This window comes from Erythrolamprus reginae, chromosome 1, assembly GCF_031021105.1.
Source record: "Erythrolamprus reginae isolate rEryReg1 chromosome 1, rEryReg1.hap1, whole genome shotgun sequence".
Taxonomy (NCBI): Eukaryota; Metazoa; Chordata; class Lepidosauria; order Squamata; family Dipsadidae; genus Erythrolamprus; species Erythrolamprus reginae.
In genome coordinates, this window is record NC_091950.1 from 9,020,167 (window position 1) to 9,045,340 (window position 25,174).

At 44.3% G+C, this 25,174-nt stretch overlaps 1 protein-coding gene across 2 annotated transcripts in view; it reads right to left on the reverse strand.

The window, feature by feature from the left end:
- The window catches only part of PIAS4 (protein inhibitor of activated STAT 4), a 64,069-nt gene that overhangs the window by 13,609 nt on the left and 25,286 nt on the right, over positions 1-25,174 (reverse strand). For both annotated transcript variants that reach the window (XM_070744019.1, XM_070744024.1), the window contains exons 3-6: positions 14,378-14,462; positions 11,234-11,275; positions 6,769-6,859; positions 4,360-4,488 (exon numbers count right to left, since the gene is read on the reverse strand). In XM_070744019.1, coding sequence (XP_070600120.1) covers positions 4,360-4,488; positions 6,769-6,859; positions 11,234-11,275; positions 14,378-14,462 — 347 coding nt within the window. The remainder of the gene's footprint in view (positions 1-4,359; positions 4,489-6,768; positions 6,860-11,233; positions 11,276-14,377; positions 14,463-25,174) is intronic.

The window sequence follows — 25,174 nt, forward strand, 5'->3', positions numbered from 1 at the left end:
TCAAAGTATTGGTAATGACCTATAAAGCCCTAATGGCATCGGACTAGATTACATACAAGACCATCTTCTGCCGCACAAATCCCAGCGGTCGATCAGGTCTCACAGAGTTGGCCTTCTCCAGGTCCCGTCAACCAGACAATGTCGTTTGGCGGGGCCTAGGGGAAGAGGCTCTTTGGCAGCCCCGGCCCTCTGGAATCATCTCCCTCCAGAGATTCATACTGCCCCCACCCTCCTTGCCTTTCACAAGAGCCTTAAGACACATCGATGTCGCCAGGCATGGGGCAACTAGTATATGCCCCCGCCCCTTTCTGACCATTAAATGTTATGTGTGGATATGATTGAGTAAATTGACTGTTTTTTAGGTTAGTGGGATTTTAGGTTATAGTTTTTAACTATTAGATTTGTATACGTATTGTATTTGCATTGTATTTTGTGAGCTGCCCCGGGTCCCCAGAGAGAGGCGGCATAGAAGTCTAATAAATAATAATAACATTAATTTTGTTTATATATACTTTGTTTTATGTTTGGTATGAATGTTGCTGTTTGGTTTTTAAGTAATGATAGGGTTTTATATGTTTTTAATATTATATTTGTTCCACTGTTACAGTGATCTCTCGATTATCGCGAGGGTTCCGTTCCAAGACCCCTCGCGATAATTGATTTTTCGCGATGTAGGGTTGCGGAAGTAAAAACACCATCTGCGCATGCGCGCCCTTTTTTTCCATGGCCGCGCATGCGCAGATGGTGGAGTTTGCGTGGGCGGTGGGGAAACCCGGATCTTCGTCTGCTCGCTGCTGCTGCGGCCGCCCAGCAGCTGATCTGCTCGGCGGCAGCAGCGAGGAGCCGAATCAGGCTTTCCCCTTTGCGTGGGCGGCGGGGAAACCCGGATCTTCGTCTGCTCGCTGCTGCTGCGGCCGCCCAGCAGCTGATCTGCTCGGCGGCAGCAGCGAGGAGCCGAATCGGGCTTTCCCCTTTGCGTGGGCGGCGGGGAAACCCGGATCTTCGTCTGCTCGCTGCTGCTGCAGCAGCAGCGAGCAGACGAAGATCGGGGTTTCCCCGCTGCCCACGCAAAGGGGGAAACCCCGGCTCCTCGCTGATGCCCCCGCTCGCCCGCCCAGCCGCCCGCCAGCAAGAGGGGGTGAGATAGAGAAAGAGAGAGAAGGAAAGAGATGAGAGAGGGAGGAAGAGAGTGTGAGAGAGGAAGAAGCAAGATAGAGAAAGAGAGAGAGAAAGAAAGATGAGAAAGGAAGGAAGAGAGTGACGTCATCGGGTGGGAAAAATCGCGATATAGCGTTTCGCGAAGATCAAGATCGCGAAACTCGAGGGATCACTGTATATTGTTTTTATTGCTGTTGTGAGTCGCCCCGAGTCTTCGGAGAGGGGCGGCATACAAATCTAATAAATAAATTATTATTATTATTATTATTATTATTATTATTATTAATAATAATAATAATTCCCACTCTCCCATCCTTCCGGAAGAGCTTAAAAACATATCTATGCCAGCAGGTGTGAGGCTACTGAACTTGGTTACTTTGTGTGCCAGCCCCTATTATTGTCTGACTGTTGGAGATTTGGCAGAGTTGTATGAGGTGGGTTGTCTGTGATATGATTTAATTTAAGGGGTTTTATCGTGATATTTTATCTAATTTTGAGGTCTTCCATTGTTTTTTATTAATATGCTGTAAGTTGCCCTGAGTCTCACGAAAATAAATAAGTAAGTACCGTATATACTCGAGTATAAGCCGACCCGAGTATAAGCCGAGGCACCAGTTTTTGCCACAAAAACTTGGAAAACTTATTGACCCGAGTATAAGCAGAGGTTAGAAAATGCAGTGGCTACTGGTAACTTATAAAAATGGAAACCAATAAAATTACATTAATTGAGACATCAGTAGATTAAATGTTTTAGAATATTTATTTTAAAGAAAATCAGTAAATTAGCTCTGTAAATTTAAAAGAGGATAAACAAAAGCAATCTGGTAATAACAATAAATTAAAAAGTAAAAAAAGTAGCTCAATCAGCAACCAAGCTAAAACCTATTTCTAAACCTAACCCGGGGGTCTTTAAACTTGACAGTTTTAAGACTAGTGGACTTCAACTCCCAGAATTCCTGCACCAGCCATGCTACTTCAGGAGTAGGAGTTGAAGTCCACAAGCCTTAATCTTTCCAAGTTTGAAGACTTTTGCATTTCTAACCCTAACCCAGGGCTCTTTAAACTTGACAGTTTTAAGACTAATGGACTTCAACTCCCAGAATTCCTGCACCAGCCATGCTACTTCAGGAGTAGGAGTTGAAGTCCACAAGCCTTAATCTTTCCAGGTTTGAAGACTCTTACATTTTTAACCCTAACCCATGGGTCTTTCAACTTGAGTTTTTAGAAGCCTGGAGAGAGTTAATGCCGTTCCGCCCCCCGCCCCCCCCTTTAGCTTGCTGGCTGGCTCGTTGGCTGGATCTCCCACCCCTGATCGTCCCTCCTCCTCGTCTCCCTTTATTGCCCCATGTGTTGTGTAGGGAAGCAGATTTGCTAAAGAGATCCACTTGGGACGGCAGCAGGGAAATGAGGAGGAGGAGAGCCAGAATAGCCCACAGCCGCGGAGGAGGAAAGGAAAGAGCTGTCCTCCTCCTCCTTCCCCTGCTGCCGTACCAAGTGGATCTCTGTAACAAATCTGCTTCTCTCTCTGGCTGGAGGCTTCTAAAGCCTGGAGAGAGTTCATGCCGTCCCCGTCCCCCTTTAGCTTGCTGGCGGGGTGCCATCTTGTGGTAATTCGGCGCCCTCTTGTGGTGACTCGAGTATAAGCCGAGGTCTGGTTTTTCAGCCCATTTTTGGGGTTGAAAAACTCGGCTTATACTCGAGTATATACGGTAAGTAAGTAAGTAGAAACATAGAAACATAGAAGACTGACGGCAGAAAAAGACCACATGATCCATCTAGTCTGCCCTTATACTATTTTCTGTATTTTATCTTAGGATGGATATATGTTTATCCCAAGCATGTTTAAATTCAGTGACTGTGGATTTATCTACCACGTCTGCTGGAAGTTTGTTCCAAGGATCTACTACTCTTTCAGTAAAATAATATTTTCTCACGTTGCTTTTGATCTTTCCCCCAACTAACTTCGGATTGTGTCCCCTTGTTCTTGTGTTCACTTTCCTATTAAAAACACTTCCCTCCTGAACCTTATTTAACCCTTTGACATATTTAAATGTTTCGATCATGTCCCATGTAAGTAAACAAATAAGGGAACCTGGCTCCCCCCCCCGACCCCAATTGGCTTCGCTCATCCGGAGGTCGCAAAAGAGGGTCACGTGACCCACCCAACCCCGGAATACTGCGACCGTAATAAATACGAGTCGGTGGCCAAGCGTGCGAATGTAAATCACGTGACCACAGGGAGGGAAGATGCTGCAACGGTCGTAAGTTGTGAAACATTATTTCCGCTACATCCCAAAAAACGCTTAGCTGGAAATGCTCATTTTTTTCTTAACCCAGAAGGGCAGTGTCAAGCCGGGTGCAGAAGTTGGGGAATAAACGAACGTCTCGCCACACTCTCTTTTGTGGTTAGCTCTGGCCCAGCTCCTGCCCCAAGGACTGTGGATGTGGGGGAGACATCCACATGCTGCAGGCCTGTTTTACCCCCGGTGGAATCTGCTGATGAAGGCTCCTCTGACCAAGAAGACATGAGTGACAGGGAAGAGGAGAGTGGGGCAGACAGCTTAGAAGGAGATCAATTATCTAGCTCCTCCTTGGATTCGGAACAAAAGTTAATGATACAGCCACACATGCGGAGAGCGATGCATAGGCAGCAACAACTGAGAGATTATTATCAAAGAAAATGAGGCCACCTGTGGTTGGGTGGGGCTGTGGTCATTAGTGAGGCTGCTATAAATAGCAGCCTGTGGGTTTGGCCATTGTGGAGGATTATCTGATCGTTGTGTTTCATGACTGATTTACTGACTTTGACCTTTTGTGTGCTGATTTTTCCCCGCTTTGAAACTAAACCAGAGCAAAGTGTGTTTCACTTTGTGAAAGGACTGTGAATTGCCTCACAGCTGCAAGCTAAGTATCTCAGAACTGATAAGGGACTTGTACAAATTACCAGTTTGTTTAGAGACGAGTGCTCTTGGCTATACCAAAAGAGGGCTTGGTTTAAGTGAATTTTCATTATAAAGAACTTTGTTTTGAATTTTCAAACGTTTGTGTGTGTCTGACATTTGTACCTGTGAATTTTGGGGAGGAGTCTACCAGAGAGCCCGACAGAACACTCTCTGTAGAAGGTCTGGTGTTGGTGGGAACATGGGAGGGGTGATTTTCAGGAGGGAGCATCAGAGTCATGCAGATCCGTGCGATACTCACCTTCCCGTAATTCCCCCAGATGATGGTGATGCGGTTCGTCGCGGACGACAGGTACATAAGATGAGTGAGGTTAATGGGACGACAAGGCCTCTTCGGCTCCACCCCGGGCTTGTTGGAAGGGTAGTAGCCCTGGAAAGAGAGAGAGAGAAAAAAGGGTGGTCTGAAGACCAGAAAGAGCAGAATATCTCCAAGACCGCCTTCTGCCGCACGAATCCCAGCAACCGATTAGGTCCCACCGAGTGGGCCTTCTCCGTGTCCCGTCAACTAAACAATGTCAGTTGGCGGGCCCCAGGGGAAGAGCCTTCTCTGTGGCGGCCCCGACTCTCTGGAAGCAGCTCCCCCCAGAGATTAGAACTGCCCCTACCCTCCTTGCCTTTCGTAAACTCCTCAAAACCCACCTTTGTCGTCAGGCATGGGGGAACTGAGATATCTCCCCCGGGCCTATACAATTTATGTATGGTATGCTTGTATGTATGTCTGCTTAATGGGTTTTTAAAAAAAAAAATATTTTAAATTGTAAATTATTAGATTTGTCATGAACTGTTTTATTGTGTTGTGAGCCGCCCCGAGTCTACGGAGAGGGGCGGCATACAAATCTAATAGATAGATAGATAGATAGATAGATAGATAGATAGATAGATAGATAGATAGATAGATAGATAGATAGATAGATAGATAGATAATAAATAAAAAAAAATAAAAAAAAATAAATTGTAGTGCCTGCTCCCCGTGAGTAAAGAAGGATGAGGAATGGGAAGACGGACATCAGGCGCCATAAGGCAGGGGAGTCAAACTCAAGGGCTTAGATCTGGCCCCACGGAGGCTAGCCTGGAAACAGCAAAGAACCAGCCCTGGGTACCTCTGGTAGCAAAAATGGAGCTCAGGGAAGGCCGTGCATGCCCCCTCCTACACTCCATTTTCAGCTGCGATAGCATCTTGCAGTCCCCTGCCAACAAAAACGGAGCTCTGTTTTCGCTAGCAGAGGGCTGCAGGAGGCTGCACAGGCAGAAAACGGGCTGCAGGGAAGGAGCACGCGGGCCCCGAGCTCCATTTCCCCCGGCAGAGGGCTGCAGGAGGTTGTCCAAGCCAAAAATGGGGAACGTGGCTCCCCCTTGAGCTGCATTTTTTGCTGGCAGAGGGCTGTCAAATCAAAGTAAAAATGAAACAAAAGGAGAAATGTTTCCCTCTTTGCAGTTGAGCATGCAAGAAGGAACAGAAGAGGAAAGAGGAAAGAGAGTAAGGAAGGGAAAATACAAAAAGAGGGGAAGGAGAAGGGAAGAAGAAGGAAGAAGATAAAAGAAGAAAGAAAAAGGAAGGAAGGAAGGAAGGAAGAAGGAAAGAAGGAAAGAAGGAATGAAGAAGGAAAGAAGGAAGGAAGGAAGGAAGGAAGGAAGGAAGGAAGAAGGAAGGAAGGAAGGAAGGAAGGAAGGAAGGAAGGAAGGAAGGAAGGAAGGTAAAGCGGGCAGGAGAGGAGAGGAAAGTTATAATGGGTGAGGGAGAATTTCAGGAAAGTCCTGCCTTAGCACTCGGTCACCACAGGTGTGACACCTACCATGGTCATGTCCCTCCCACCCCCAGCCAAACCCCTTTTGAACCTCCGAGGTCAAACACAACCCTGATGCGGCCCTCAATGAAATTGAATTTGACACCCCTGATATAAGGGAAACCTCAGGAGCCCTACACTTGGAGGTAGCTTATAACAGTGATTTTCAACCTTTTTTGAGCCGCGGCACATTTTTTACATTTACGAAACCCTGGGGCACATTGAGGGGCGGGGGCCTACAAAAAGTTTGTACAAAAAAATTCTCTCTCTCTGTCTTCCTCCCCTTCGGTCTATGTCTTTCTCCCTCCCTCTTTCTCTCCCTTCCTTCCTCTCTCTCTCTCTCTCTCTCCATCCCTTTCTTTCTCTTGCTTCCTTCCTCTTTTTTGCTCTCTCTCCCTCCCTCCCTCCCTCTATGTCTTTCTCTCTCTCCTTTCCTCCCTCTCTCTCTCTCTCTCTCTTGCTTTCTTTCTCTCTTTCTCTCTCTCTTGCTCTCTCTCTTTCTTTCTCTTGTTCTCTTTCTCTCTCTTGCTTTCTTTCTCTCTCTCTCTTGCTTTCTTTCTCTCTTGCTTTCTCTCTCTCTTGCTTTCTTTCTCTCTGAGCTTCGCGGGCACACCTGACCATGTCTCGAGGCACACTAGTGTGCTGCGGCACACTGGTTGAAAAACACTGGCTTATAAAATATATGTGGCTCGATCCAAGACTCAGGCAAGAGGGGCCATGAAAGAAGAGAAGTGCTCTGAGACCCATACTATAAGGAGCAGATTGTGTGCATGGATATGGGTCTGGCTAACTTGGATGAAGCTCAACCCAGTTCGAACACACATGGGCCCACCAATTGTTCTGGAGAACGTCCCAAAATGACTTACCGGAACCGAACAATAATTGTGGTTGACTTTGACGGCGATATTCGGGGGATATTGATCTTCCTGAGGGCAGCTGGTATCTGTGTAGCAGATTCTGAGAAAGTAAGCACAAGTTTAGAGGGCGAGATGGGGGGGAGAGAAGAGCCAAAATGTATAGAGTGCAGAGAAGAGCGAGCAAGATGGTTAGGGGGCTTGGAGGCTCAAACGGTTGCTGGAATTGGAGAGGTCTAGTTCGGTGGTGCCTAATGTGGAGCAATTTGGTTTTTAATGGGGGGCATTTAGAACCTTGTTTAAACCAGGTTAATGGCCTTTTAGGCTTCCTCTGTGTTGTGGTTAGCTCTGGCCCAGCTCCTGCCCCAAGGACTGTGGATGTGGGGGAGACATCCACATGCTGCAGGCCTGTTTTGCCCCCGGTGGAATCTGCTGATGAAGGCTCCTCTGACCAAGAAGACATGAGTGACAGGGAGGAGAAGAGTGGGGCAGACAGCTCAGAAGGAGATCAATTATCTAGCTCCTCCTTGGATTCGGAACAAGAGTTAATGATACAGCCACGCATGCGGAGAGCGATGCATAGGCAGCAACAACTGAGAGATTATTATCAAAGAAAATGAGGCCCCCTGTGGTTGGGTGGGGCTGTGGTCATTAGTGAGGCTCCTATAAAGAGCAGCCTGTGGGTTTGGCCATTGTGAAGGATTATCTGATCCTTGTGTTTCGTGCCTGCCTTGCTGACTTCGACCTTTTGTGTGCTGATTTTCCCCCGCTTTGAAACTAAAGCAGAGCAAAGGGTGTTTCACTTTGTGAAAGAAGAAGGACTGTGAATGACCTCACAGTTGCAAGCTAAGTATCTCAGAATTGATAAGGGACTTGTACCAATTACCAGTTTGTTTGGAGACAAGTGCTCTTTGCTATACAAAAAGAGTGCTTAGTTTATTTGAATTTTCGGTATAAAGAACATTGTTTTGAATTTTCAAACATGTGTGTGTCTGAAATTTATACCTGTCAATTTTCGGGAGGATTCTACCAGAGAGCCCGACAGAACACTCTGCGTGCTCAGATAAGGAGAGACAAAGATCGTTTAATGAAAAACAGGACTCGCATTCCTTTTCTGGGCGTGTGGCTTGAATAACTGGGCGCAGGGTGATCAAACCTGAATTTTTATATCAGACTTCCTACAGAACGATCTGTAGAGATTCTCACTCATCCCAAGTCTTGGTTGTCCCAAATGTGCTTTTTTTTTTTTTCCAAGAGGCAACTGGACTTTCTGGTTGTTATTTTTCCATCCGAGAAGCATCTTCAGCTCTGACTGGATGGTGGGGAATGGAAAGATTTATATTCCTTGCAGACAGCTGGACCTTTGCCTCCTTAAATATGTCAAAGGGTTAAATAAGGTTCAGGAGGGAAGTGTTTTTAATAGGAAAGTGAACCCAAGAACAAAGGGACACAATCTGAAGTTAGTTGGGGGAAAGATCAAAAGCAACGTGAGAAAATATTATTTGACTGAAAGAGTAGTAGATCCTTGGAACAAACTTCCAGCAGACGTGGTTGGTAAATCCACAGTAACTGAATTTAAACATGCCTGGGATAAACATAGATGCATCCTAAGATAAAATACAGGAAATAGTATAAGGGCAGACTAGATGGACTGCCGTCAGTCTTCTATGTTTCTATGTTTTAGAGGGTCATGATGCCTCAACAGTCCCCACTGAAGCTAAAGAGCCGGGGTAGTGCAGTGGTTAGAGTGCAGCACTGCAGGCTACTTCAGCTAACCGCTAGCTGTAATTCAGCAGTTCAAATCTCACCACCGGCTCAAGGTTGACTGAGCCTTCCATCCTTCCGAGGCGGGCAAAACGTGGACCCAGATTGTGGGGGGCAATATGCTGATTCTTTAAACCGCTTAGAGAGGGCTGTAAAAGCACTATGAATTGGTAGATAAATCTAAATGCTATTGCTAATCTGTGTCCTCAGTCACTTGAGTGGTTCAAATGGGTGAGGAGCCTTCTTGGAACTGCTGAAAAGAACCGTATCGTAGACTGGCGATAATGTCATATTCTTCCCCCTCTGTTGAGATGGGAGTTGTTCAATTTGGACATAGATGGCCTCTTGAATCCCTCATTATTATTATTATTATTATTATTATTATTATTATTATTATTATTATTTATTGGATTTGTATGCCGCCCCTCTCCGCAGACTCGGGGTGGCTAACTACAGCAGTAAAACAGTACAACAAAATCAAACCAGTGGTCCTCTTTGTCCAAAACATGGATTCTGCTGTCTTACAAAGAGTGCCCTTTGTCTTTCAAATGCAGATGGACCTCTGTATCTTGTCCTGGTGGGTTTGTTCACCTATGTTGCACCACTCAGTAGTGTCAACCCCTAACCCCCAACATTTTTCCCTTAGACTCTCCACGATTGACCTCTCCTGGTTCCTTAGAGGTCAGTAAGGGGCGTGCATAAGTGCACCAGTGTGCCTTCCGTCCCCTGTCCAATTGTCTCTTCTTATCTCATTTATCTTTTCTTCCCTTCAAATATGTTCACCTATACTTTTATATCTTTTCTTCTATTCTTTTCTTTACTTATATTATTACATATCCATTCTCTTCAAAGTGTATTATTTATTGGACAAAATGAATGAATAAATAAAATAAAATAAATAAATGTGTTTATGAAATCCCATTGGGATGGGCGGCATAGAAGTTGAATCGAATCGAACTGAATCAAATAAATAAGTAACTAAGTAAGTGGTTGTTTTGTTTCCACAATATTCAGATCTGTACAGGACTCACGGCTTGTTACACGTATGACCAGCTATCTGCAAGCAGTATTCAATCCGTCCGATCCCCACCATCCAGTCAGAACTTGAGAAGCTTCGTGGATGAGAAGCAAAACGTCTTCCAAACAAAAAAACCCAGAAAGTCCACGTTTTCTCTTTAAAAAGGAACACACCTTTGGGACTCCCAAATCCATTCCTGGTCCAAAGACAGAACTATTTGAATGACAAACACATCAGCGCTGTTGTGGTTGGCTCTGGCCCAGCTCCTGCCCCAGGGAATGGGGAAGTGGATGCAGGGGAAACTTCAACATGTCACAGGCCTGTGTTATTGCCAAAAGAATCAGTTCAGAGTTTAGTTTCCTCGGACGAAGAAGAAGGTGGGAGTGACTCGGCAGAGGGGGGCTTGGCACACAGCCCAGGCAGTCAATCTCCCTTATCTTCCGTTGATTCAGATGATGACATTTTGGACCCACGCAAGCGCAGAATTATGCGCAGAAGAGACCAAGTAAGAACATATTACAGGAAATAAGGGAGGCCACCTGTGTTTGAATGGGGGTCCAGTAATTAGGGCTTCTGCTATAAATAGCAGCATGTGGGTTTGGCCATTGTGGAAGAATATCTGTTGCAGTTTCGTCAGGAATCTTGTGTGCTGGACTTTGTTGCTTTTTCACGCCTATGAAACCAAAGCAGAGCAACGTGTGTGTGTGTCTCACTTCATTGGAAGAAAAAGGGGTGTGAAGTTTCTCCACAGCTGCTGGCTAAGTACTTAATTAATGACTGCGTAAGGGACATTGTACAGACTACCTGGTTGTTTTGGGACGAGTGCTCTTTGCAATACAAAAAGGGTGCTTAGTTTATTTTGACTTTTGGGATAAAGAACATTGTTTTGAATTTTCTTTTTTCTTTTTTTAAATGTTTTTATTGAATATATACATTAAAAACAGGGTACAGAAAGGCAAAGGGAATATATATAATGTACATTCTAACATCTATAATTTTCTTATATAGTATACGTAGGTGGGGAAGGAGAAAGAAGAAAAGGGAGGGGGTTGGGGAAGAAGGGAAAAAGATGTAAAGGGAAGGGGGATAGGAAATTGGAACAGAAGAGGAGTAGTAAGAAGAGTGTATAGGGCCAGCGTTAGACTGGGGCTTTCATGCTTTGCGGCCTTTGTTTTAAGCACATAGGTGGTGTAGATTTCCCTAAAGTTTTTATCTACAGTATATGTTTTTGATGTAGTTGTTAGTGCCAACACGTATCAGTAGTTTAAGGGTTTGTTCATTCAGTTTCTTTGTAATTTAAAGTTTGTGTCAATCGATGTTTACAATTTGTCGTTTCAGTTTGATATTATGATTTGTGACGTAGTTTGCTAGTTTTACAAGTTGTTTTTGTTGGATATTTTTCTTGATGAAATTTTTTTAAGTAATTTCTTTTTTTTAACCAATGGTACCATTTGTCCCATGCTTTATAGAAATCTGTCTCATCCTTTTCAAACGTGTGTGTGTGTCTGAAATTTGTACCCTTGAATTTTCGGGAGGCTCCTACCAGAGAGCCCGGCAGAACAGGCGCGGACCTTGTGCAATGCTTTGGAACACTGTTGGAAGGGAATCTCATCTCACCCACCCGCCTTGCTTAAGTCCCTTCCCTCCAGCCCATCCTTGTATCTAAGGAAGTGTTAATTAGCACCTTAAGCTTACCTGAGGACAACCTGGACTGATTTCACGCCTGGCTGCAAGTCCCTGCCAAATGACAAGAGCACACAGTTCAAGACCAGAAAAACCACAAGCGAATTAGGCAGATGGAAAAAAAGGAAAGAGGTGGGAAAAATTATTTATCATATTTTTGGAGTATAAGACGCACCTTAGTTTTTCGGTAGGAAAAAGGGGGAAAGAATCTGCCTACCAGATATTCATCTGGCTAGCGTTCTTAGTCTGGTCAGGTTCAGCACATTAATCCCCTGGCTAGGGTTTTAAAACACCTTATTTGGAGAGAATAACAATGAAAGAGCTTGCAAGCCAGTAAGAGCTGCAAACATTGTTAGCACCTGGTTAGTGCTGTTTTTTAGACTTTTTAAATGTATTATTGTTATTTTATATTCTAACTATTAGATTTGTCATTATATATTGTTTTTATCATTGCTGTAAGCCGCCCCGAGTCTACGGAGAGGGGCGGCATACAAATCTAATAAATAATAATAATAATAATAATAATAATAATAATAATAATAATAGAAAGAAAGAAACATTTGGAGCAAGTAGAGCAATTAAAAAAAAACCCTACAAAGGCAGGGTTTGGAAAACATTCTTCACACAGAGTAACAATGAAAGAGCTTGCAAGCCAGTAAGAGCTGGAAACATTGTTAGCACCTGGTTAGTGCTGGAAAGAAACATTCGGAGCAAGTTGAGCAATGAAAAAAAACCTGAAAAGACTTGGGGCTTGAAAAACATTCTTCCCAAACAGTAACAGTGAAAAAGCTTGTGAGAGCTGGGAACACTGTTAGCACCTGGTTAGGGCTGGAAAAAGAAACATTTGGAGCAAGTAGAGCAATTAAAAAAAAACCCTACAAAGGCAGGGTTTGGAAAACATTCTTCACAGAGAGTAACAAGGAAAGAGCTTGCAAGCGGGTAAGAGTTGGCACTTGGTTAGTGCTGGAAAGAAACCTTCTGAGCAAGTTAGAGCAATTGAAAAAACCCTGCAAAGACTTAGGGCTTGGAAAACATTCTTTGCAGAGAGTAACAATGAAGGAACCTGCAAGGTAAGAGCTGGGAATATCATTAGCACCAAGTTAGGGCTGGAAAAATAAGCTTCGAAAAAAGCTACATGCACAGTGTAAGATACACCTGAATTTTAAGCCTCTTTTAGAGAGGAAAAAGGTGCATCTTATACTCCAAAAAGTATGGTAGCTAACACCCATCCAAACCAAAATCCCAGATTAGAGCCCCCCCCCCAAAAAACCCCCACATACACAACACACAAGGATAGATGACCCATAGACACAAACTCTAATTTGGAGGTTGTGCAATTAACTTTGAACAGGTCTGGACTAAGAAAGGAATTTGCAAAACAAATGGTTGGTCAGCTGACTAACAGGGAAAGGTCAAAGGAGGCCCAAAATCCCTCGGTCAGGAGAGATGGCAGATCTGCTAAACGGTTTCCGCTGTGGGGAACTAGAACTCCAAGGTCCATCAGCCACAGCCCACTGCCAAACAGCACGAAAGATAAGGGAGGAGGGTTTCCTGCCACTGACAAGCCACACGTTCAGTGGAGAAATATATTTGACAGCTGGGTGGTCCTTGACTTACGACCATAATTGAGCCTGTAAATCGTGCCAGTTGTTAAAATAAGCCATCCCTGGATCGCGCCTGATTTTAGGTCCCTCTTCTGTGGCAGTCATTAAGTGAAATTTGGCTGGAAACCATCTTGAATTGTGGTAAAGTGACCATGGGTGCCACAAAGATCACATGACCTTCCTTCCCTTTCTTCCTTTCTCTCTCTCTTTCCTTTCTTCCTTCTTTCTTTTTCATACTTTTTTTCTTCCTTCCTTCCTTTTCTTCTCTTTCTCCTTTCTCTCCCATTTTTTCTTTTCCCTGTTCCTTTCTTTCTCTTTCCTTCCTTCCTTCCCTCTCATTCTTTTTTCTTTCACTTTTCTTTATCTTTTTTCTTCCTTTTTTCTCTTTCCTCTTTCTTTTTTCTCTTTTTCTTTCTTTCTTTCTTTCTTTCTTTCTTCTTTCTTTCTTTCTTTCTTTCTCCTTCCATCTCTATCTCCCTCCTTCCCTTTTAACTTGTTGCTAGTATCCTTAAGATTTTTATTAATATTGTTTCCTCATTGCTTATTTGACTATCATTACGTGGACCTCAAGATTCTTGACAAATGTCTCTTTTCTTTTATGTACGCTGAGAGCAGCTGCACCACTTGTGTGTCCAATCACACTTGGCCAAAAGAAGAATTCTATTTTAAAAATTCAAAATCCTGGTTGTTTGGGAGGGTCCATTTTGACTTCGAATGGTTGTTAAGTGACTGGTCATAAGTCTAGGACTACCTGTATGACTGCTGAGCGATCCGTTCGAAATTGGTCCCTTAGGAACAAACACCAATTAGAGAGAAACCATTCATGCTCCCATTTTCTTGGAGCTACACTGAGACTGAGGGAGATTCCCTTTCATCTACGGCAGAGGTCTTCAAACTTGGCAACTTTAAGACTTATGGACTTCAACTCCCAGAATTCCTCAGCCAGCCATATTCCTCGCATATCATTTACCTCAGGGGTCTTCAAACTTGGCAACTTTAAGACTTATGGACTTCAACTCCCAGAATTCCTCAGCCAGCCATATTCCTCGCATATCATTTACCTCAGGGGTCTTCAAACTTGGCAACTTTAAGACTTATGGACTTCAACTCCCAGAATTCCTCAGCCAGCCATATTCCTCGCATATCATTTACCTCAGGGGTCTTCAAACTTGGCAACTTTAAGACTTACGGACTTCAACTCCCAGAATTCATCAGCCAGCCATATTCCTCGCATATCATTTACCTCAGGGGTCTTCAAACTTGGCAACTTTAAGACTTACGGACTTCAACTCCCAGAATTCCTCAGCTAGCTTCGCTCTGGGAATTGAAGTCCACAAGTCTTAAAGTTGCCAAGTTTGGGAACACCCCCCCCCCCCCCCGGATCTATAGAAAAGACAGTATTTTAAAAATAAAATGGACTTTGTGCTGCTGGATTGGCTACTCTGCCACAAGACACTCAAAAGACCTCGCTCACATTATTTCAAAAAATTGTTTACCATTCAACACTCCGAGAAGCCTTCCATTTTGCACGGGACTTTGCAAAGAAATTTACCTGGAATTCCTGATCAGATCGACCTGTCGTGGCGTCAGGGCAAACACGCAGGGGCTCTCTTGAAGCTTCTCGTTGTTCTGCGGGACTGGACAGGGAAGGCAAAAAGATTGTCAGGGGAGCGATCGGAAGGAGGTGGGAGAAATCTCATCGAAAAGTCGTCTCTTTTGATAACGCGAGACCAAGTAGGCCTGGCCGAAAGCCCCACCGGCAATTGAAGAAGGAAAACCGATTATGGGCTCCTGTGCAGGATCTTATAGAAACATCTGTGCTTCATAGGGACTTCTCAAACAAACCAAGAAAATTATCATCAATGAAAGAGAATACAGCGGTGCCTCTACCTAAGAACGCCTCTACTTAAGAACTTTTCTAGGTAAGAACCAGGTGTTCAAGATTTAAGAACTGTTTTCTACTTAAGAACCTGAGCCCGGAAAAATTTCCCAGGATTTGAGAGCGGCATAAAAGCCCGGCCAGTTTCCTGCCATTCCCCCTGGGTTTCTCTCTCTGGCGCAGTGTATGGGAGGCAGCCTCGCGCTGGTTGTATGGGAGGCACACGCTCCTCCTCACTGCCTCAAAGTGCCTGTTTTTTTTTTTTAAGCCTTAAAGTTTTGGATATTTTTTTTTATTCCCCTCTCCTTCTTCTTTCAGCAGCGACTGTCCTCCTCTTCTTCCTCTTCTTCCTCCCACCCAAATTCCAAGCATTCATTTTATTTATTTATTTATTTATTTATTTATTTATTTATTTATTTTGATTTGATTTGATTTGATTTGATTTGATTTGTATGCCGCCCCTCTCTGTAGACTCGGGGTGGCTAACAACAGTAATAAAAAACATCATATAAATCCAATACTAAAACAACTAGAAAACCCTTATTGTAAAACCAAACATCCCTACAAACAAACATAACATGCATAAATTGTAAAGGCCTAGGGGGAAAGAATATCTCAGTTCCCCCATGCCTGACGGCAGAGGTGGGTTTTAAGAAGCTTACGAAAGGCAAGGAGGGTAGGGTGGGGGCAATTCTAATCTCTGGGGGGAGTTGGTTCCAGAGGGCCGGGGCCGCCACAGAGAAGGCTCTTCCCCTGGGTCCTGCCAAGCGGCATTGTTTAGTTGATGGGACCCGGAGAAGACCCACTCTGTGGGACCTAACCGGTCGCTGGGATTCATGCGGCAGAAGGCGGTCTCGTAGATACCCTGGTCCGGTGCCATGAAGGGCTTTATAGGTGATGACCAACACTTTGAATTGTGACCGGAAACTGATCAGCAACCAATGCAGACTGCGGAGTGTTGGTGTTACATGGGCATTTTTGGGAAAGCCCATGATTGCTCTCGCAGCTGCATTCTTTCTATCCTAATGGTTTTACACGCATTATTTGCTTTTACCCTGATCCCTATGGGAAAAATTGCTTCTATTTACAAACGTTTCTACTTAAAAACCTGGTCACGGAACAAATTAAGTTTGTAAGTAGAGGTACCACTATATTTGTAGTTTGGGGTTGAATTGCGGGGGGTCCTCAGCACTCTCTGAGCATGGTGGTTTTCTTGCAGACGTTTCATGACCAAACTGGGTAACACCTTCAGTGCTAGAGGGAGGGAGGGTTTTGTGGAGAGGAGGAGGAGGAGAAGGAAGAGGAAAAGGAAGACTAAGGGGTCCTTGATGCTCTCTGAGGTTGGTGGTTTTTTTACTGACATTTCATAACCCAACTAGCATATTTTTCCGAGTATAAGATGCATCCCCCCCTCAAAAGAGAGTGGAAATGCTGGTGTGTCTTATACACCAAATACAGCCATTTTTGGCCTCCTGATGTCCCACTCCCACGTCCAATTTTTGTGAAAAATTGGCCTGTTTTTTGCAAAAATTGGGTGCACATAGGGTTTGGGAGGCCTGCAGAGTGCTCCTGGGGCCTTCCCCCCCCCAGCACTCTGCAGACTTCCAAGACCCTCTGCAAACCCTACTTTTACAAAAAAAAAACCAGGTGAAAAATGACTTGCCTAAATGCTACAGTCTAAATGCTATCCCTATCCAATTGCAACTGGTGATAAGGAAAACACTGACCTTGTCTAACTTGCTTCCTAGGCAGACTGATGGACCTTGAGAGGAGGCAAGTTTTAACACAACTGCCTACCCCTCTCAAGGCAAAATGATAATGATAACTAAATCCAGGGGATTTTTGAAGTTAGTTGGGGGAAAGAAAAAAGTAATATGAGAAAATATTATTTTACTGAAAGAGTAGTAGATCCTTGGAACAAACCTCCAGCAGACGTGGTTGGTAAATGCACAGTAACTGAATTTAAACATGCCTGAGATAAACATATATCCATCCTAAGATAAAATACAGAAAATAGTACAGTAATACCTCATGATACGAACTTAATTGGTGCAAGGGGGAGGTTTGTAAGACGAAAGGTTCGTAAGACGAAACATTGTTTCCCATAGGAAATAATGTAAAGTCAATTAATCCGTGCAACCAAACCCCCCCCCCCCCGCAAAATAACGGCTTTCGGCGACTGCTGGGAAGCCGCGCGGCTGTTTTAAAAGGTGACAGCCGGCCTGGGGGGCTTCCCAGCACCCGGGTTCGGGGGGGTGCTGGGAAGCCCCCCAGGCCGGCTGCGACCTTTTAAAACAGCCGCGCGGCTTCCCAGCTGTCTCCTGAAGCCGAACGCCAAAGCCGAACTTCCGCGTTCGGCTTCGGGAGACAGCTGGGAAGCCACGCGGCTGTTTTAAAAGGTCGCAGCCGGCCTGGGGGGCTTCCCAGCAACCTCCCGAACCGAACCCAGGGTTCAGAAAATTTTTGCCTCTTCTTACGAACTTTGTTCGAGTTACGAACCGGCGTTCGGGAGGCTTCTGGGAAGCCCCGCCGCCCGGCTGTCACCTTTTAAAACAGCCGCGCGGCTTCCCAGCAGTCTCCGAACGCCGGTTCGTAACTCGAAAAAAGTTCGTAAGAAGAGGCAAAATTTTTCAGAACCCCGGGTTCGTATCACGAGTTGTTCGTAACACGAGGGGTTCGTATCTTGAGGTACCACTGTATAAGGGCAGACTAGATGGACCATGGGGTCTTTTTCTGCCGTCAGTCTTCTATGTTTCTATGTTTCTAAGGGGGGGAAAAAGCCCACCTTGTGATTTATTTATTTTTTGCAAGAGAGGATCACACGAACACGAGCATCCTGCCTGCTCTCTCCTCCACTTATAGTTTGTCCTGCCATTTGCTAAATTTAATTATGTTAATTATGAGGTGTTAATTCATAGCAGGGGCTGCTTAGCCAGGCTTTTGCAGCTGGGCTGGAGATGGTTCAACTCAGCAGTTCTCAGGAGGAGGAGAGGTTGCCTCTGAGCTCATTAGGGGAGGGTGGGAATATTTGCCAATTTTTTCTGGAACAGGGTTCAATTTATTTCTTTTAAATACTGGTAGTCCTCCACGAGGCAGGAACACACTCAGAATTATTGTCACAGGGTGAGATGTTCGTGAAATGAATGTTTTGCCCCATTTTATTTCTGTATTTTTTCAGAATATAAAACGCACCTTACTTTTTGGAGAAGAAAATGGTGGGGGGGGAGGGGATCTGCCTACCAGACATTAATCTGGCTAGCATCTTTAGTTTGGTGAGATTCAGCACATTATTTTATCCCCTGGTTAGGGCTTTAAAAAAAAACTTATTCGGAGAGAGTAACAATGAAAAAGAGCTTGCAAGCTGCTAAGAGCTGGGAACATTGTTAGCGTCTGGTTAAGGGTGGAAAGAAACTTATTCCGAGCAAGTAGAGCAATGAAAAAAACCCTGCAAAGACTTAGGGTTGGAAAAACATTCTTTGCAGAGAGAAACAATGAAAAAGCCTGCAAGGTAAGAGGAAGATCGTTAGCAACTAGTTGGGGGGGGGGGGAGCCACATTCAGAGTATAAGACATGCCTGAATTTTCAGTCCCTTTAAGGGAGGAAAAAGGTGCATTTTATACTCCAAAAACTACGGTACCTTTTTTGGGGAAAGCATTGTTAAGTTAGTTGTGAATGTTCCAACACTGGAAGTTTTTAAGTAAAGATTGGACAGCCATTTATCTAGGACAGTGATGGCAAACCTTTTTTGGTTTGCGTGCCAAAAGGGTTGTGTGTGCGTATACTAGCATGCATGTACATGCCCACACCACTTTCCTACTCCCCCACGCATGTGCAAATCCCCCACCACGCTGTCCCCTCCCTCGCATGCGCACAAGCCTCACTGAAGCCTGGGATGGTGAAAAAAATGGCCAAACCGGAAGTTCAAAAAAATGGACTTCCGGTTTGCCAGTTGGGCTGTTTTTGGCACTCTGGATGCTTCAGGAAACTTCCTGAAGCCCTAGAGTGCAAAAAACAACACAATAGGGAAACTTGAAGTCTGATTTCCAATCTTCTGATTTGCCTGTTGGGCTGTTTTTTGCATTTCGGGGCTTCAGGAAGCTTCCCTGAAGCCTCCAAAGTGCCAAAAACAGTACAATGGGCAAACCAGAAGTCCATTTTTCCAAACTTTCGGTTTGGCCATTGGGTGGCTTTTTGCACTCCGGCGTTTCAGAGAAAATTCCCTGAAGCCTCCGGAGGGAGAAACGGCCTTCCCCAAGGCCGAAAATCAGCTAGCTAGCCAGCATGCGCATGCGCGCTGGAACTGACATAGGGCAACGCCTCGTGTGCCTTACAATATGACTCTGCTTGCCACCTGTGCAGCGGCGGGCTACAAGTTGGAACCCTAAATTGAGCTTGCCATCACGGCTCGTAAGTTCTTGCAGGGCCAGAACGATTTTGCTGCTGCACCTGGGGAGGTAGCAAAATCATGCAGGGAGCCACAGGTGCGCCTGTGTTTCAGCATGCATGGAAACAAAAAAACCTCACCGAAATATGGGTGTACCTGCGGCCCCATGCGTGATTTTGCTACCTCCACAGGTGCAGCAGCAAAATCGCGCTGGTCCCACAAGAACTTACGAGCCGCGGCGGCAACCTCAATTTAGCGTTTTTTAAAAAACCAGCTACTCTCATTCTAACAAAGCAAACATACGTTCCATTCATCGGCGGGGCTGATGTCTAATATCCCCGGGCCTGTCGGCACAAGCGAATCTTCAGACTCTTGCGGAAGGCAAGGAGGGTGGGGGCAGTACAAATCTCTCGGGGGAGCTGATTCCAGAGGGCCGGAGCCCCCACAGAGAAGACTCTTCCCCTAAGCCCCGCCAAGCAACACTGTCTAGTTGACGGGACCTGGAGAAGGCCGATTCTGTGGGACCTAACTGGGTTAGGTTTGCCATCACGGGCATTGGGTCTCCTTCTTGAGCAGTGGGTTGGACTAGAAGACCTCTAAGGTCCCTTCCAGCTCTATTCTGATTCACTAGGAGATACAGGCCCGAGTTCAACACTTACTTTCATTTTCTGAAGAAATCACAATTAACTCTAGTTTATTGCTGGTTTGTATTACTGTGTGAACTTCCACCTAGTAGTATAAACTTCCCTTCTTTTCCAACACTTTTCCTTTCCCTTTGCGGACCCTGATTTTCCTTCTGTGGGTAGCCATCACCATAGGCCCACAATTAAGCCCAAAATGTGATGTTTGTTCAGTGAGAAATTTGTTGAGTGAGTTTTGCCCCGCTGTTAAATGATATCACGGTCGTTAAGTGGATCTGGCTTTCCCCGTGGACTTTGCTTGTCAGAAGGGGATCGTGTGACTCTGAGACACCACAAATGTCATAAATGTGACTCAGTTTTACAACCTGAATGTAAACCACGTGGCCGTAGGGGATACTGCAAACGGTCGTTAAGTGTGAAAACTGGTCGTAAGCTGTGGCGGGTTTCCCCCCCCAGCGCCATTGTAACTTTGAATGGACACTAAACGAACGAACGTAAATCAATACACAACCTGTATTGTGTATTTTTGTATTTTATATTAAGAACTAAGGAATAAACAACTGGAGCCCGGCTCTCGGCCATTGCCCAACGACAACGCTGTCAAACTACGGCTTGGAAACTGCCACGGCTGGAAGCCAAAACAAACCATGGATTGGCTAAACATGATGCGCAAACCAAGCCAGAGGTTCTTGAGAGCGGTGAGCTGGTTTTTGAGTACAGCTTTGGGCTGGATTGCTAAAAAAACCAAGAGCTTTACAAGGGAGGAGGGAGGGTTTTTTAAAAAATGGAATATGAATGATTTACCTAAGCAGTCGTAGATGATGTCATACCAAACGGCTAAGCCGTGGAGAAATATCGGTAGCTGAGGAAGCAAGTTGTTGCCATAATTATGCTCCTTTTTGCTTGACTCTGCCAGGCAGCGTGATCCCCCTCCCCTTTTTACATGATTTCCCACTGACTTTTAAACATTTTAATACAGTTTGGATTTCCTGAATTGCCATTTCCCTGATAATCCACCTGATTTTCCTGTGTTCCAGGTTTGCTGGACACCCTGGTAATTATACGTCTGTTACAGTCCATGTAACTTTTATTACAATACATTCATTCTTTGTATTTTAAAAAAATCCTGTGACCTTACTTTCCAGATAGCCCTTGTACAATAAAAACACCTCTTAATTGCTAATTCTCAGGATGGTGATTTTAAAAAACCCAAACCCCACAGTACTATGAATATCATTGTAAAGAAAAGGGGACATTTATTCCTAGCAGCAACCTGTGAAAATGCACCAGGCTCTCCCCCTCGTACATGTCACACCGCAGCATCAGCTCATAAAAGGCCTCCATCTCTACCCTACTTTAAGAACAACCTGCAGAAGCATACAGAGACGCTGGGAGAGAGAATATCCAGAGCGATGAGGAATTTCTCCAAGGACATTGAGGCCTCTGAAAGCGTATCTTGCAATCAAAACATAGAGATTGCCTCAGCCAGTTTGCCAAAGAAGGTTCCACCACCATGCGCTGTGCGCAAACAACAGATTGCCTTTGGATACCCCTGAGGATGTTAAGGAGAAGCGAGGACAAATTCAAGAATCTCTGTCCCAAATTCATCGGTCACTTAGTCCCAATCTGTTTTATAATAATAATAATAATAATAATAATAATAATAATAATAATAATAATAATAATAGTAATAATAATAATAATTAATTATTATTATTATTTATGATAATTAATAATAATTATTATTATTATTTATGAATAATAATTATTATTATAAGAATTGAGACAGCAGAATTGAGGAGAAGCAGCTAGAGAAATTAGTGAAATACGAAGATCTAAAAATTGAGCTGCAACGACTCTGGTATAAGCCAGTGAAAGTGGTCCCAATGGTACTTGGCACGCTGGGCGCAGTGCCAAAGGATCTCAGCGGACATTTGAAAACCATCGGAATTGACAAAAATCTCCATCTGTCAATTGGAAAAGGCAGCTTTACTGGGATCGGCAAACATAATTCGCCGCTACATCACGCAGTCCTAGGTGCTTGGGAAGCGCCCGACTGGTGATGAAATACGAAATCCAGCATAGTGATCTCGTTTGCTGTGTTTAATAATAATAATAATAATAATAATAATAATAATAATAATAATAATAATAATAAATTATTATTATTATTATTAATTAGAAACATAGAAACATAGAAGACTGACGGCAGAAAAAGACCCCATGGTCCATCTAGTCTGCCCTTTTACTATTTCCTGTATTTTATCTTACAATGGATATATGTTTATCCCAGGCATGTTTAAATTCGGTTACTGTGGATTTACCAACCACGTCTGCTGGAAGTTTGTTCCAAGGATCTACTACTCTTTCAGTAAAATAATACTTTCTCATGTTGCCTTTGATCTTTCCCCCAACTAACTTCAGATTGTGTCCCCTTGTTCTTGTGTTCACTTTCCTGTTAAAAACACTTCCCTCCTGAACCCTATTTAACCCTTTAACATATTTAAATGTTTCGATCATGTCCCCCCTTTTCCTTCTGTCTTCCAGACTATACAGATTGAGTTCATTAAGTCTTTCCTGATACGTTTTATACTTCAGACCTTCCACCATTCTTGTAGCCCGTCTTTGGACCCGTTCAATTTTGTCAATATCTTTTTGTAGGTGAGGTCTCCAGAACTGAACACAGTACTCCAAATGTGGTCTCACCAGCGCTCTATATAAGGGGATCACAATCTCCCTCTTCCTGCTTGTTATACCTCTAGCTATGCAGCCAAGCATCCTACTTGCCTTTCCTACTGCCCGACCACACTGCTCACCCATTTTGAGACTGTCAGAAATCACTACCCCTAAATCCTTCTCTTCTGAAGTTTTTGCTAACACAGAACTGCCAATGCAATACTCAGATTTAGGATTCCTTTTCCCCAAGTGCATTATTTTACATTTGGAAACATTAAACTGCAGTTTCCATTGCTTTGACCATTTATCTAGTAACGCTAAATCATTTACCATATTACAGACCCCTCCAGGAATATCAACCCTATTGCACACTTTAGAGTCATCGGCAAATAGGCAAACCTTCCCTACCAAACCTTCCCCTATGTCACTCACAAACATATTAAAAAGAATAGGACCCAGAACAGACCCTTGTGGCACACCGCTTGTAACCTGTCTCTGCTCAGAATACTCGCCATTAACAATAACTCTCTGATGTCTATGCTTCAGCCAGCTTGAAATCCACTGAACTATCCAGGGATTAAGTCCAATCTTCACTAATTTATCTATCAGCTCTTTATGTGGAACCGTATCAAAGGCTTTGCTGAAGTCCAGATAGGCAATATCCACGGCACCACCTTGATCCAACACCTTTGTGACATAGTCAAAGAACTCAATGAGATTAGTCTGACACGATTTGCCTTTAGTAAAGCCATGCTGATTTGGGTCCAATAAGTTATTGTTTTTTAGATGCTGATTTATCCTCTTTTTGAGTAGAGTCTCCATCATTTTAACTACAACTGATGTCAAGCTAACTGGCCTGTAGTTTCCAGCTTCTTCTCTACTGCCCTTCTTGTGGATAGGCACAACACTGGCCATTCTCCAATCCTCAGGAACATCTCCTGTTAACAGGGATTGGTTAAACAAATCAGTCAGGGGGGTAGCAATGACAGATCTGAGTTCTTTAAGAACTCTGGGATGGATGCCATCTGGAATTATTAATTATTAATTATTATTATTATTATTATTATTTATTAGACTTGTATGCCACCCCTCTCCGAGGTCCCGGAGCGGCATACATAATAATAACAACAGAGTTGGAAGGGACCTTGGAGGTCTTCTAGTCCAACCCCCTGCTTAGGCAGGAAACCCTACACTAACTTTAGACAGATGGTTATCCAACATCTGCTTAAAAACTTCCAGTGTTGGGGCATTCACAACTTCTGGAGGCAGGCTGTTTTACTGATTAACTGTTCTAACTGTCAGGAAATTTCTCCTTAGTTCTAAGTTGCTTGTCTCCTTCTTTAGTTTCCACCCATTACTTCTTGTTCTACCCTCAGATACTTTGGAGAATAGGTTGACTCCCTCTTCTTTGTGGCAACCCCTGAGATATTGGGAGACTGCTATCATGTCTCTCCTGGTCCTTCTCCTCATTAAACCAGCCATGCCCAGTTCCTGCAACCGTTCTTCATATGTTTTAGCCTCCAGTCCCGTAATCCTCTTTGTTGCTCTTCTCTGCACTTTTTCTAGAATCTCAGTATTCTTTTTGCTTCGTGGCAACCAAAACTGAATGCAGTGTTCCAAGTGTGGCCTCACCAAGGCCTTATAAAGTGGTATTAACACTTCACGTGATCTTGATTCCATCCCTCTTTTAATGCAGCCTAGTTTACTTAAAAAGAAATCCAGAAGGCCCAGTGTTGTGATTTAGCCTGAGGCTCCTCAGGGACCGGCTGGAGCTCTGCCGGATCCATGCCCAGAGGAGGAGGACAGTGACCAGGAGGGGGAGGACCAGGCAGACGGGGGAGAGGAACGTCAGGAGGAGGAGGAGGGAGAGCAGCCTGAGACCCCCGGGGGGGGGGGGCTCTCCCCAGCTAGTAGCCTGGATTCATTGGATGAAGACGCACAGGCTATAATAGACATGAGGCAGAGACGTGCAGCTCAAAGAAGGGGCCAATTAGAAAGATATTTCCATCCCTGAATTGGCAACAGCTGGGTTTGGGTGTGGTTCTCCTCAGCAGGGTTGAAAAGGCAGGCCCGCCCTTACAGTCTTGTGGAGAGTTATCAACTGGGAGTCCTGTGACCTTGCTTCGATTCTTGGTGTCTCTGATCTTGGCTTGTGGCCTAGAAGCCTGGAAGACTTGGGGGAGGCGTGGGTTTTATTATCTCCAGAGTTGTTTTTGCCAGCAAGAATCCTGTTTTATTGCCTGGCCTTCGTGAAACCTCTGTGAAACTGCATCGTGTTCCTGTCTGTAAGAACAGTTTTTGTTACCTGTGTTTGCTTTCCAGTGTATAAATTGCCTTTGCTTTTTACCAGTGTGTCTGGATACTCTTTTTGGTTGGTGTTGGCGTCTGGGGGGACCCAGACAGAACACCCAGCGACACAACTATCGGAAGGGGACAACTCATCACGGCCAACTTGCTTGCCACAGGACAACTCACCACGGGGGGCAATTCAACCATTTGATTTAATCATTTAAAATAATTTTTAAATGGTTTTTAATTTTTCTCATTGTTTGTTTTATTCGGTCCGTCTGTGGCTTCCTTTCTCTAATGATTCGATTAGACAAGAATTTCTCAAACTTGGCAACTTTAAGACTTGTGGAATTCTGGGAGTTGAAGTCCACAAGTCTTAAAAGTTGCCAAGTTTGAAGACCTCTGAATTAGACCATTTCTCCAATATTAGTGTAATTCTCAGTCATTCCCAGGTCACAGTTGTCCCAAAAGGTTCTTTCT